At 45.2% G+C, this 14,663-nt stretch overlaps 3 protein-coding genes across 3 annotated transcripts; 1 reads left to right on the top strand and 2 right to left on the bottom strand.

Moving 5' to 3' along the window:
- Window positions 1-3,680: 3,680 nt before the first annotated feature.
- Window positions 3,681-3,980, bottom strand: EDB91DRAFT_1245480 (uncharacterized protein; the record flags this gene model as incomplete). The annotated part of the gene is made up of 2 exons (XM_041322552.1): window positions 3,681-3,911; window positions 3,960-3,980. The coding sequence occupies 2 exons, from the start codon at window positions 3,978-3,980 to the stop codon at window positions 3,681-3,683; spliced, it is 252 nt and encodes an 83-aa protein (XP_041180043.1).
- Window positions 3,981-6,123: 2,143 nt separating this feature from the next.
- Window positions 6,124-8,911, bottom strand: EDB91DRAFT_1079678 (uncharacterized protein; the record flags this gene model as incomplete). Its single annotated transcript, XM_041315163.1, has 10 exons — window positions 6,124-6,164; window positions 6,219-6,245; window positions 6,366-6,404; window positions 6,519-6,614; window positions 6,665-6,777; window positions 7,008-7,782; window positions 7,845-8,220; window positions 8,648-8,708; window positions 8,737-8,777; window positions 8,831-8,911. 10 exons carry the CDS (start codon window positions 8,909-8,911, stop codon window positions 6,124-6,126), a joined length of 1,650 nt encoding a protein of 549 aa, XP_041180042.1.
- A 1,052-nt stretch (window positions 8,912-9,963) lies between these two features.
- Window positions 9,964-14,013, top strand: EDB91DRAFT_1235854 (uncharacterized protein; the record flags this gene model as incomplete). Its single annotated transcript, XM_041321381.1, has 12 exons — window positions 9,964-10,344; window positions 10,405-10,623; window positions 10,702-10,881; window positions 10,939-11,135; window positions 11,202-11,409; window positions 11,473-11,633; window positions 11,684-11,780; window positions 11,827-12,006; window positions 12,912-13,097; window positions 13,157-13,523; window positions 13,634-13,785; window positions 13,828-14,013. The coding sequence occupies 12 exons, from the start codon at window positions 9,964-9,966 to the stop codon at window positions 14,011-14,013; spliced, it is 2,514 nt and encodes an 837-aa protein (XP_041180041.1).
- Between the last annotated feature and the right edge of the window lie 650 nt (window positions 14,014-14,663).

Genomic DNA, 14,663 nt, shown 5'->3' with positions numbered 1-14,663 from the left:
GGGTTGTTCCGCCCGACAGGAGGGAGGCAGGAGACTACTGTGGTCAGAACCAACAGTAGAAGCAGAGTGGAAGGGACTGCTTGGACGAAGTCCAAAGCAGAGATGAACGGAGGGGACAGATGCAAGAGTGTGGGGTTTAGTTCTGACGCACGGGAAGTTGGATGAGTGGAGGAATGGAGGAATGGGGGAATGGGGGAACAGGGAAGCAGGGGAATGGGGAAATGGGGGAATGGGGGAATGGAGGATCAGAGGATCAGAGGGGGCCGACCTAGGGAGTCAATCCCTAGGCCGGCTAACAGGAGTTGACTAGGATCAGGCCCAAGTCAAAGAACAGAAGAGCAGGGCTTAGAAAAGGTAATATTCAGACTGAGTATCTACAGACAAATGTACATATGTTTATATACTCTAAGTGATGAGCATAGCATAGCAGAAGGCTATGTGCTGAGTGTACAGGATTACAACAGGATGACTGAGACATATGAGAATAAGGCTCGGGGAACAGTATGTACATGACAGATCAGAATCGCTAGAGTATAGGGATTACCGGTGATCCGAAAAGCAGAACTATGATACTAAACAGGGATAGGACCAGTTGAGTGGTTCCTAGTCTAGGAGTGGACCTGGTGAGGTGGTTGGATGGACTAATAGTCGGGTGGGACAAGATGAGCAGAACCAAGCAGGTCAGGAAAAGCGGAGGGAGTAGGAGTAGGATTGGGCAGACCGATAGGGTGGAGGAGCAGAACCCCAGATAGGGTCGGATGGAAGGGGTATAATGTCGGAGGACATAGGGGTAGTGTCGGAAGAGCGGAACGGGGTCGGGCGGAGGTAGCAGGGCTAATCCTGCTGAGTGTTAAGGTCATGCTCAAGGGAAAGACCACTCAAAGGGCTTTGGCTTCAGCTCAGTGCGCTGCGCCCCTTACCCGAGTATGTGCCCTGAATTTCCAGGGGGGCAGAAGGGAAGTCTGATGGAAGTCCAGGAAGTCCGGAGGTCAGACGTCGGGGGAGTTTGGTGGAACTCTGGAAGACTATAAGCGAAACGGAGTAAGGCTACTGCAGACAAGTCCGGAGTAGAAACAGAACAGAGGTTAGACTACCCTAAGGTAGAGCCGGAGATGTAGTCCTAAGGTTTAACCCCCAAGACTCAGAGGTAGACAAGAGATGAGACTCAAGTCTGGAGATGCAGGAATGAGCAGAACTAAGATGATATTTGAACTCAGGAGTTCTGGAGTATTACAGGGGTTTATATACTGTAGGTATCATGTAAGTAAATCAGTCAGCAAAGGTAAGGGCTATGTATGAAGCATGTGGAAAGTCTATTAGTAAGTGTAATGGATCAAAGCAGTGAAGTCGGAAATGAAGTAAGAATGAACAGATCAGTATGCATAGTGGAAAAGGACATAACTGTTAACTGGAGCAATAGTTATTCTAAAAGGAGTTAGAAGTGAGTGCAGAGATGAAGGCGGAGCGCCGGGCAGAATAGCAGGACAGAGAATCAGACTTTAATAGAGTAGACCCGGAATTCCAGATCCGGAGGTATGGGATATGACACTGAGATGCACTTCGTGCATTGTCGGAGAAGGAGGAATGGAGCGGACAGGGAAACAGGGGGTCGGACCAGGGGTGGGGATGTTCACAGGTGGTATTAGAGGTGCTCAGATCCGGTATATGACACGTAGTCAAAAAATGTAGTGTTGCGATCAAGGGGCAGACTGTTGGAGATAATAGGGCAATCTGAGCAGCAATGAACAGGGCTAAGGGGATATCAATAACAAATTGTGTGAGTGAGTAGTCGATAAGTTTCTGTGGACATAGCTTGAGTCTTGTGTTGTGGACTAAGGGCATAGGCTTGACCAGCTGATGTTTTTATTTAGATTAGTGGAGAGATTGATGCAGATAAACATAACACACCATCTAGTTGAGCATCATCGAGGTCTTTTGACAGTGCTGTAAGCCCAGCAACAGTACCCCTTTCCCATTGGAGGTCTTCAGCACAATTTCAGCCACTTCACTGGAAGTGACTCCTTTGGAAATTGCAGTAAGCTGTATGTCTACATGGAGCATCAGGCAATAGAATCAGGGATCTGAATGACACTCACCAGCCTTCCAATTTCGCATGTCCTGTGGAACTCCCAGAAGAACATTGTCTTGAGCTCTCCATTCCTGTCATATACCTGATCCGACCGCTCTAATATCAATATCCACTCCACTTTCCAACCACCTCCACTCCATCCATTCTCCACTCCATCCAATCATCTTCCACATACGCCCCTACACTTCCACTCAACCACCCAACCGGTCCCCTTCCATAAAATGCCTCCATTCAACTGGAACCACTTTCCCCTTTTAGATATATAATTTCCTCTTCGGTACATAGACCCTTACTCCCGGATCACTGGTAATTCCTTTTACCACTCGATCACTGATCCGACGCATACATATTGATATCTGCTCCGACTTATGTCTTCACATGTGTAAGTACTTACAAATGATATCCTTGGTACATAGCTTTACAACATAGTTATCCTGATCACTGCCTCATACATAGAAGTATATAACATATCATGTACTTACATATTTTCCTCAGTCTTAATATTACTTGTCTTCTTGCAATTACTCTTGTGAGAATTCTCAGTAGGACCTTGCCTCCTCTGGACAAAAGTTTCACCTTGTTGTCACCTCTGACCCTCCACTCCGACTTAGAGCCATGCTCTAAGTCTTCTCTTTACTTCTCCGCCCCCATCAAATATTTCCCCTACTCCTTTCTGCCCTCCGCACTATCCTCCACCTCCTCCGCTCCTATCAACCATTCCCCCTGTCCCTTCTCCACCCTTCCCATTATCCTCCGTCTTCTCTGCTCCACTCCTAGTCAGTCCACCACTAGTAGCTCTTACCTCCCAACCCTCAAAGCAGACCTAAGCGGTCTACTTGTCCTATCGTTGGACAATGTCGGACCTGCTCCAAATTCGGGGCACGTACTCGGCTAAGGGCACAGCACAAGAGCTGAAGCCAAGCCCCGACCCCTCTGCTTCCTGAGCCGGCACAGTACCTAACAATTTCCATGATTATTTGTTTTGAATGATTTCAGAACCTTATTGAGGTGCTCAAACAAAATGGTCCAAAAATTATGAATGGGACCAAAGTTGTGTGCACAGGCACTGACATGAGTTGAGAAATGATGGTTAGGCTTGAGGACGCTAGAACCATAGAGCTGAAAGGGAATATGAACCAAAGAGAAGAATGCAGAGAAACTAGATAGTGTACATGTATAAGCTCCGTGTTGTACTCTTGAAGCAGCTTATCAGCACAATCAATATCATTGTCAGATATTTGACATCTAATAAGAATCTGAAGGGCAGTGCATAGCTTTAAGAAGTTATCCGGGTCATCGGGGTGGAGCGAAAACTTAAAGTCCTCAGTTCTGTCATCCGAATCTGCAGACACAGATGCTGGTATGGTGCCTGGTGCTGGAGGAGACAGTTGTATCTGACCCTCCGGGAGGTCATCAACAGTTTGCACAGAGGCCTTTTGTTTCTTAGATGCCTAGTTATCTAATAGTTAGTAGTATAGTACACTGTATATGGAAAGTAACAAGTCACCTTTTGTTTGGCAGCATTTGCTTTCTTCTCCGCAGCCAACCTCACTTTTTCAGCCTGCTCAGCAGCAGCTGCTCTCAGCTTCCTCTATGTCTTTGCTTCTGCTGCTGCGAGTTTCCCCTGTGAAATCTGGGCCTTTTCAGCATCAAATGCGGCCTTGCCCTTCTTCTTTGCCTCTTCAAGGGCTTTCTTCTGTTCAGACTTGTGGTTGTCTGCAGTCTCCTTCTGATTCTCTAGTTGCTTAATCTGGGTGACACACTGACACAGAATATCATTGTCTGCATCAGTTGGAAGACACGTGCTCCATAGCTGTGGGATCTAGCAGCACATCATAGTTAGTACATAGTGAAGCAATTATAAACTTACAATGATTGGACCATAAACCATTGCAAGAAGTAACAATTGATCTGCTGTCAGCGCATCCCCTGATTGTCATGTACTGGATCCAAGCACCTCCAATACAACCTGTGAACATCCCTACCGCTAGTCTGACCCCCTGTTTCCCTGTGGGCTCCATCCCTTCTTCTCTGATGATGCACAAAGTGCATCTCAGCAGGACTAGCCCTGCTACCTCCGCCCGTCTAATTCCTCCGACACTATGTCCCGACCATCTGACCCTATCTGGAGCTCCACTCCTCCGCTCTGTCGGTCCACCCGATCCTATTCCTACTCCCTCCACCATCTCCGCTTTTCCAACCAACTCAGTTCCTCCAGTTTCTCTTGTATCAGTCCACCCGACTATTAGTCTGTCTGACCACCTCACCAGTCCACTCCTAGACTAGGAACCACTCAACTGGTCCTATCTCCTTTTAGTATCATAGTTCCTCCTTTTGGATCACCGGTAATCCTTATACCTGAGTGATTATTGATCCGTCGTGTACATACTGTTCTCCGAGCCTCTTTCTCATATGTCTCAGTCATCTTTCTAGTAATTCTGTACACTCAGCACATAGCCTTCTGCTATGCTATGCTACTTACTTAGAGTATATAAAGATATGTACATCTATTGGTAGATCTTCAGTCTGAATATTACCTTTTCTAAGCCCTGCTCTCTTGTCCCTGTTCTTGGGCAAAACCCTTGACAACTCCTGTTTGCTGGCCTAGGGGATTGACTCTCTAGGTTGGCCACCTTCTCCACATGTGCGACTTCCTGTGCCTCTGCCACCTTTCCCGCATGTCAGACTTGTGGCTAAAACCCTCATACCTCTGCCCTCTGTGTTTCCATTCTGCTTTGGACTTCGTTCAAGCAGTCTCCTCTGCTCCATTCCTACTGTTAGTTCCGACTGCAGTAGCCCTCCAACTCTCTTCTGTTGGGCGGACCAACCTCTGCCCGATGTTCCCACACTCATCCAGTAGTCCGTCGGCCCTCCTTTGAAGGACCTCCACTCCAATGTCCTGTTGGAGCTCATAGAAACTCGAGTCAGACTACAACCCAAAATTAGGGGCACGTACTTGGGTAAGGGGTGCAGTGCACGAGCTGAAGCCAAGGCCCTCAGACTCCGTCTCACCCCTGAACACAGTCTTAACACTAATGACATACCAATATTGGTCAGCAGCTTCCCGCATGATCCAGGGACAATAAACTAAATGAATCTGTCAGCTTGATGTATCTAGACCAAAAATGAGCTTACATCTACTATGGAGAAGCCGAGAGGTCGGGGCTTGGCTTCAGCTCTTGCACTGCGCCCTTAGCCGAGTACATGCCCCAAATTTGGAGTGGATCCAATGATGTCCAACAATAGGACGAGTGGTCCACTTTGGTCCACTTTGGTGGGTCAGGAGGTAAGTGCTGCTAGCGGTAATCCGACTAGGAGTGGAGTGGAGAAGGCAGAGGAAGCTTATTGGAACGGAGGGGAGCAAGGGGAACAATAGGGGAAGTCAGAGAAGTAAGAGCGAATACTTTAGAGTGTGGCTCTTAAAGTTGGAGTGGAGGGTCGGAGGTGACAACAAGGTATACTTGTGTCTGGAGAGGGAGCAAAGTCCTACGGAGAATTCCCACTAGTAGAGACAGCAGGAAGACAAGTAGTATTAAGACTGGGGTGTAGCTAAGTACAGGATATGTTTAATATACTTCTAAGTAGGAGGCAGTGACTGGTTAGTCCTTGGTAGGAGGCTATGTACCAAGTATACAATTTGTAAGTGAACACAGGTGAAAAACATAAGTCGAAGCGGATATCAATATGTACGTGTCAGATCAGTTAGTCAAGCGGTTATAGGAAGTACTGGTGATCCGGGAAGTAAGTACTAAGTGCAAATGGGGAAAGTATATACCTAAATGGGGGAAGGAGATTTACAGTAGAATGGATGATGCAGAAAGGCAACCGACGAGGCGGTTGAGCGGAGCCATAGGAGCGGATGTGGAAGCCAACTGGGTCGTGCAGAGGGCGGACAGAGCAGAGATGGTAGGAGAGCGGGGGAAGTAGGATGTTGGGCGGAGCAGATATTAATATTGACAGAGCGGTCGGATCAGATATATGACATACTAGCATATCATGAAATGTATTGAGTTCATGATTTGCCCAAAGAATTTTCAACTGCACCCAGATATTATAAAGTGCGTTTTGACTAGACCTAAAGAGTGATATATAGTTAGTCAGTGTAATATTTCATGATAAAATAACTTACCTAGAAATAGATTGTGCATTGGATCAACTACAATTTGCTCGACCAAGTCAAAGTATGGGAGACATGAGAGTTGGGTATATCGAGTGGTGTACTCCTTTACAAAGACCTTCTGGGCGCTTGATGTCCCAAGATTTCAATAATGTTCACCCAAGTCCTGCTGTTCTGTGTTCGTGCGGGGTTGAAATGCTATAAAAATTGAACATCTAATATTAAAAATGTTAATAGTACAACCATGTGCACCTCCTTTCTGAAAGGATTGAGGTTTATCCTTGTCTTCGTTCTTGATCCAGCAGCACGTACAAAAATGTGTGTGGGAATGAGATACAAACCCTCCGATTTTGTGTGCAGCTGGTTTGTTACACACAACAGCCACCAAGATCACACAGACAAGCCGACCTGAAAGATAGGGTAATCAGTGATTGTGATTTTAATGAAGCAAACATTACCTTGTGGGCATGATTCCATAGGTAACTGGACCCCAGACTTCCAGAGGCGAAGCAAGTCTGAGACGATGGGGTGAAGGAATCTTTGAATTTGATCTGGGTTCTGCTCTTTCGGACTAGGGAGAATGCTAGTACACATTAGATTAGATGTTCGATAACTTGGAATGGTATTCAGTGAGATGTCTAGTATGCAGAGTATGAAGATATACCAGTATTCCAGGGGAAGATTGCAAACTGAAAATGAAGTTGGACAGGAGGAATGAGACGGTGCTATGTTGCTTTGAATATATGAGAACCTGGAAGGAGACAATTTAACTGTGGATGATTGTGATGAAAAATGATGCACCAATCAACTCCAAGATTGACACCAATTTGAAGCTCCCCGTCTGGACCATTTTTCTCATGTGGAAGGTTCAAAAAGAATATCTTACCATCCACACCTTGGAGCTTTGTATGATACATGTCCCCATTGAAAATATCAGTATATTCACCTGGATTTCGAGGTTTTGATTGCCAAGCATTGAGATTAGCCTCCAGGTCCAGAACCTTCAGCAATGATTTGAGTTGCTCTGAGAGCAGAAGGTAGTGATACTTGACGACAGGTGATCTTATAGCACGAAGATTCCCGTGTTTCATTAGATCCGGAAGGAATAAGCTGACATTGCAAGTTATACACATATCATGCGACTGTGGAGATCCTCCAGGGGAATAAACATCTCGGCAAATAGGGCAAACAGGTAGTGTATATGCAGACTTGTCAACACCAAGGACACGGTTGCTTGACTGGAGAGTGATGAAGGATGTTTTGATTGCTGGCAAAAGCAAGATAAGGATGCATGCAAAGATGGTTAGCAATGCATTACAAGCCACTCTTGGTAGGTGGAACTGCAAATGTAACCATGACACCACCATATATATGGTGAGGAGGTGGGGGGGAATGTCAGTGAGGTCCCTGTTGTCTTTCAAGTCAAGAACTTCCTCCACAATAAATGGATTGGGTTCATCCTCATCTGGTCCAGTATTCAAGGTAGTGATACTGTGATCTTCATCATCATCTTGGTCATCAAAGATTGCATCAACATCAATGTTGACATCAAGATCATCCCGTCCACTTGATCCACCTGTTGCAGTTCTTATTCTTGTATCTCATCAAATAGATTTGCAAGCTGTCAGTCAAGCATACACCACTTGGGGTTGATAGGAAGACAATGAGCCTCATGAGCTGTCAGGGGCTGTCCACCAGCTGCTGTAGCTGTGTTATATCCATCAAAGTGGTCAACAGCAGTGAGAAGAGCCTCCAGGCTGTGGAAGTTAGGTCTGAGATTCGGTAACGCCCTACCGTGAGTCATGATATCAAGGTCCTTGCCAGTAAGAAATCCAAAGTCTAACATCTCCTGCTCCACTGTGGAATCTGAGATGTGAGGTGGATCATGGAATTCAACATCCAGGGAAAGGGGAGGCAGTGGCTCGTGTAATGGAACTGCGAATCCATGTGAAATAGGACCCTCATCTGCACGAGCCCCAGGCATGATGTGTCCACCGACGTGCCTAAAATTTGCCTGTGAAGAAACACTTTGATTGAGTAGATCACTTCACTCATGAGTGTGAGTGGTGTGTGATAGTACAAGAGCACTGTTGCAGCTGTGAACCTTGCAGTAGTATTGTGTGTGAGGCATGTTAGATGGTGCAGAGGGTGTTATCTTAGATATGTCAGGACTCAGTACTTGACAGAAGGACACTCAAAATCCAGGGGTCACATGAGCGCATTACAGCATCCCTACTTTACAAAGCCTACTACAGAAAGTAAAATTGTCTGTGACACGTTGAAGGAACGTTTGAGGGATCTCATTCTTTGATTCATCTAAGCTTCATATGGTGGCCGTTGCTCGGGTTCCGACTCTGGTTTCATCACACTATCATCAATGACCTAGACAGCAGATACTAGTAAGCACTCAGACACCAATAAATAAAGCAAGAAAAACTCACAACCTTCTGGGCCTCTCCCCAGTGATTAACGATTTCTGGCCTCTGTGTTTCTGTGTCGCTGCTGTCCTGCAGCTTTGATCATCTGTGACCTTGACCGTTTCAGAGACTTTTGGATGGCGATTTCGACAGTCTATATAGAAGTATAAGTTAGTCATTCATATAAGAGAGATATTTAGTACTTACTACAGGTCCAGGTGTACTGGTTTCAAATGTGAAACTGAATGCTTGAATTTGCGCAGGAAGTTCGAGTTTGATGTTGTTCATGGCTCGTCTTAAGGGACTTAGGCGAAATTTTCAATGAACTTTGTCGGAAATTTCATAAGTTGGTTGCAACAGTGTGCCTGTGAGACTCGGTTTCAACCGTATTGATACCGAGTCATGATATTGAAACCTAAGTTCTATTCTTAGAACCCATTAGGAATATTTATACAAGAGTTGCATCATTGTAACTGATTTGTAATATTGATGCTGGACCTAGACCCTTGGTACGTCAATTGCAATGCTGTAGCCAGCTGTTAATTCAGATGCCGCACCATCCTCTCAACACCCCTTCACCAACAACTTCAGCCCTCATTAGTATCTTCTGTTCTCCTTGTTACAGTTCTGATTTGTATAATTTCATTGGCAGATCTGCGCCTTTTAAATGTCATTAGTCTGCTGATTCACTTACATATTTCAGATTCTGCAAGCTTTGTATACCCGACTTCACCCTCCAGTGCTTCTCCATCAAAGTGCCGCACCATCTGCTGTCTTGAGAGGTGATTTTACACCCATTTTCACTAACAATTCATGTAAGTCTCATCACTGTCTCTGATGAATCTGATGCTGATATGTGTCTGTCCCAGTTTCAATATCATATTAGATGCCTGCTGATTTGCAACGATCCTGTGATTATTGTGGCCGATCCTTTCATCGCCAAGGATTCCGAACACATGAAAAGGCTTGCCAGAGGCGCTCTGAACAAAGAAGAGAGGATTTGGAGCTTGCTAGGGCCATTCGTCAAGGTACATCTACTATATTACTAGCATCATTTTGATTCTACACTAATGTTAATTAATTGTAGAGCAAGAACAGGCACATCAGGATAGCATGTTCACTGGTGTCCAACCATCTGTCAGTGGCTCAACATCTCATAAGCCATCACTTTCGTTTGTCCTTGATCGCCAACACTGACCTGTCGTGCATTGACGCAAGCTATCAACAATCACTTGGAGGGTGATGATTTTGATTTCAACAACCAGATAGACTACCAACATGATGCCGATGTGGGACGGACCAATTCTGATGGTATGTTTTCGTCATTTCTTTGTATCATCATGTTTTCAACTTATGTCTATACAGGTGATCCGCCACCATCTGGAACAGTATCGCCTGCACCCCAGTACAACATTGACGATATCAAAGTGGAATACCACCCCAGTAGTGGTATCCCCACCAAAGTGTACCACTTCGAGGACTATGGACGCGGTCCTGGTGCCCCACCAGCAGTTCCAGAAGCAGATCCTATGCCCTGGCAGCCGCTTCGCACTTGTATCGACTTTGAGGTTGCAGAACTCGCTCATGACGCTGGACTCTCTCATGAACAGCTGGACCGGCTCATTCACCTCATTCATCGCAGCAGGATTGAGCTCTTTACCCTCAAGAATTGCAAAGATGTGAGAGACATGTGGGATGCAGCATCATTCAAGATGACACCTGTGTGTACCATTCACTAACTTCGTATATACTATGCTTATTTTGCTTCTGTCATGTAATAGTTTACAAAGGAGGAAGTTATTGTGCCCTTCCGAGGTGTTGATCGAACATTCCCGCTATTTCATCGTTCACTGTGGGACTGGGTCACTGATTTACTTCAAGATCCACAAGTAGGTCCGAACTTTGTCTTCGATGCGCAAAGGCTGTCAAAGTTCAATGGCAAGAAGTTCGTTTGGTTCATTCATGAACCATGGACTGCTAATGTGTTCTGGGAGTATCAAGTAGGTCATTTTCTTATTAGTATCATGTTAAGTGTCTGCATTGTAGTATATACCATTGACTGATTCAGACTATCATAGTCGAAAATCCCACCAGACGCAAAACCTCTTGCATTCATTTTGTATGCCGACAAAGCAAAATTATCATCATTCGGTCATGTGAAAGGCTATCCAGTAGTCGCTCGCTGTGCTAATCTTCCTATTGCGATTTGCAATGGAAAAGGCTTGGGTGGAGGGCACATTGTTGGTTGGCTGCCTATTGTTCGCTCTACTCTTCCTTATAACTACTGATGAGTTCATTATTAACACTCAGGACAGGTAAAGGAAGACAAGCAGCATTCTGGAAAGCCTGCTTTTGTCAACTTCAAGAATGCAGTGTGGCATGCCTTGTTTCTGAAGATTCTCGACTGTCTGGCACCGCTATCGAGGTTTGGTTCCGCCATCAAATGCTGGGACGATGTTATTCGCGTCTTCTATCCAATTGTACTAATACTATCTGCAGACTATGAAGAACAGTACGTGTACTCTAGTTCCTGTAACTATTAGATTTCTCTGACATCTCAATGTGTTCACTGTTGTAGGGCTGTAATGGCATTGATTCATGGTTTAATGGGCAAATTTCCTTGTCCTGTCTGTCTAGTGCCTCGCGACGAGCTTTCAAACACTCTCAAGGTATTTCCTCTCCACACATGCACAGAAACTAAGGCATTGCTTGCTCGAGCGCGAGAATCTTCTACATTGGATGCAAGAGAACAGATCTTGAGTTCCCAGAGCCTCCATGATGTCGATGTGAGTCTCGCTCTTATCCTTATCTTTATCTTACTCAGTCTATTATTACTGTTTCGTTTTCAGAGTTCATTCGGTGTTCTGGAGCACACCAACGTTCACAGGGCTCTATCGCACAACAAACTCCACTTCAACGACGAGGGATTGTTCCGTGATCACACCTGGTCCGAACTGCAGAAATGGGTTGAACGTTTGGGTCGACAGGCCGCTGTCCAGATTGACAACTTGTGAGTCATTTTTCCGCTGTACTTATGTAGGTTTTCATCTATATTGTCAGCTTTCAATCAATTCCGCATTGGCGAAACCTGAATCACTTCAATCAAGTTATATCAGTATCATTTACCGACAGAACAAAATATGAAGACATCTCTAAGGCGAGCCTAGATCATTCACTTTAATATATCATTCACATTGTTTTAGCTTATTGTATTTGCAGCACATAATGTATTCGACCGTGATATGGATCTGGAGGCATATCTCCTGCTCCGCTGTATCCGAAGCTATGTGGAGTTCAATATGTATGCTTCGTTAGAGGTTCATACTGAAGATACCATCAATAATGGCCGGGAAGCGTTGTCAAAGCTCACTGGATTGATGGATGTACATATTTTTAGTTCAATTCTAATTCATTGCATTGAATCCAACTGTTTGGTCAGAAATACATCAAGTGTTAGGTACCGTGCCAACTCAAGAGGCAGAGGGGTTGGGGCTTGGCTTCAGCTCTTGTGCTGCGCCCTTAGCCGAGTATGTGCCCCAAATTTGGACCAGGTCCAACGTTGTCCGATGATAGGACGAATGGACCACTTTGGTCCGCTTTGAGGGTCGGGAAGCAAGAGCTGCTAGCGGCGGGCCGACTAGGAGCGGAGCGGAGAAGACAGGGGATGATGCAGAGGGACAAGGGAGAATATTGGATAGGGGTGGAGTATATGGAAAAGACTTAGAGCACAGCTCTAAGTTGGAGTGGGGGATTGGAGGGTTGGAGATGACAACAAGTTGAGACTTGTGTCCAGAGGAGGCAAGGTCCTACTGAGAATTCTCACAAGTAGTAACTGCAAGAAGACAAGTAATATTGAGACTAAGGAAAAATATCTAAGTACATGATATGTTATATACTTCCATGTATGAGGCAGTGACCAGGATAACTATGTAGTAAAGCTATGTACCAAGGATATAGTTTGTAAGTACTTTACATAGGCAAAGACATAAGTTGGAGTGGATATCAATATGTACGTGTTGGATCAGCGATCGGGCGGTAATAGGAATTACCAGTGATCCAGAAGTAAGAGTCTATGTACTGAAAGGGGAAAGTGTATGTCTAAAAGGGGAAAGGGATCCAGTTGAATGGAGAGGTTTATGGAAGGGGACCGGTTGAGCGGTTGAGCAGAAGCATAGGGCGGAATGTGGGTTTGTGATAGGACTGATCGGAGGATGGATGGGGCGGAGGGGGTCGGAAAGCGGAGCGGATATCAGTATCAGAGCGGTCGGATCTGGTATATGACATCGAGGATACAGCAGAGATGTCTGAGAAGTCCTGGAATTTCCCCAAGAAACATCTTTCGGCCCATCTCTTTGACGACATCGAGGCGAAAGGTGTTTCTCGAAACTACAGCACCAAGCCGAACAAGAAAATGCACGGCCCATTGAAAGATGCCTATCAAGATCGCACAAATTTCAAGAACTTCGATGAACAGGTAAGTGACTTCTGAATCTGAGTTCGCATATATATGACTAACAATGAATTTTTTTTAAGATCCTCCGATACAACCATGACAGCTTGATTGCGCAATACATTCGCAACAAGTTGGATCACCTTGACACTCAGAATCTCAGCATATCTGACGACTTAGAAGACCAACCCGATACTGCACTCCAGGAGACTGACAACTCAGATGATATTGATGTTGACTCGATGGAACCTACTGATGCCCAACATTTTACTCTCGGTTCAAAGCAGGTGGCAATGTCATTCACACTCATCGAGGCAGGTAGTCCAGGTAATCCAGCGTTTGATAGATTTCAAATCAAGCTAAACGACTTTCTGAACCATGCATTTGCTGCCAACAGCATACCGTTTCCAGGTGGACGACGGATTCAACTCATTGTGAGCGACATGGTAAGTTGATGATGTTCAATGCTCCGAAATAACATAATCTCTGAGTCCTTTTGAATTAGATCGTGGAATATTGATTCCTTAAAGTAAATTTTGAGTCACTTGTCGACTGGTGAGTGTCCACGGACTACCTTCGATGCACTCTGATGTTCCATGGCTCACTGCGATACGATTGCGTCATCTTGCAGACCAACACTGGCATCATCTTTGGCAAACTAATGTTGATTCTCACATGCACAGTAGGGGATGTTCAATATCCTGTCACACTTGTTCTCCCATATGATTGACCGGTCAGCATTCATCCACAAAAGGACAAAGACTTTCAGTTTTGGCGCGTTAAGAGAAAGCCTAGGGCTTCTGCAGAGTTTTTCTCGGTTCACTCAATTGTTTGGGGTTGTATGATAGTAGAGGATGTCAGCAGACCTGACAAGTTTTTGATTGTTGACACTATTGATACAGATATGTTCCTTCGAATGCAGGACATCTGCAGCCAGTGACTCTTATTACTTCCGACCTCCTTATTTCCCTGCATCTGCCTTCGACTATTAGCAATGTCAGTCCTCATTATTAGGACCATTTGATTAATTTCTTACTACTATTGCAATCTTCTTCTATCTTAGTATGATGCACAGCGCCTGTTACTAACTCATTGATTCAGATTCAGAGGGTCATGCTGTGTCACAATGGCCTGCCTCATGTCAGGTAATACCCAACATCTGCTCAAGATTCAGTCAAGGACCTGATGAACATTACCAGATCTTTAGTTGCACGCTCAAACTGAGCATTGAGAATCGCCATTGTTGGCCCTTACCACAGAACTCTTCGATATCGAAGAAGTCAAGTATGAGGAGCAGTGGAACAAGAAATACGCACCCAGACCTGTGAAACAAGGTGTGTCAACCAAGTCTTGACCTTCCTCTCATCGAGATGGGTGATCATGACACATTCAAGGGCAAAATCACCAACGACCCTGGTCCTGTTTCTGGAGAACTTCATATCCTTCCTACGCCCTACCCCCAGGCATTGAGGATGCTCACAACTCCTCCCTTGCTCCACAAACTGGACTCTTTCAGTGTTTCATGTCATGGGGCGCAGTAGAGCTTCAATCTGATGTGAGTAACACATCTGCCATCCTTTGCCAGTTACT

The sequence above is a fragment of the Suillus paluster genome, assembly GCF_016628075.1.
Source record: "Suillus paluster strain FC165 chromosome Unknown EDB91scaffold_11, whole genome shotgun sequence".
In the NCBI taxonomy this organism is placed as follows: Eukaryota; Fungi; Basidiomycota; class Agaricomycetes; order Boletales; family Suillaceae; genus Suillus; species Suillus paluster.
This window is presented reverse-complemented; position numbering and strand designations above follow the sequence as displayed.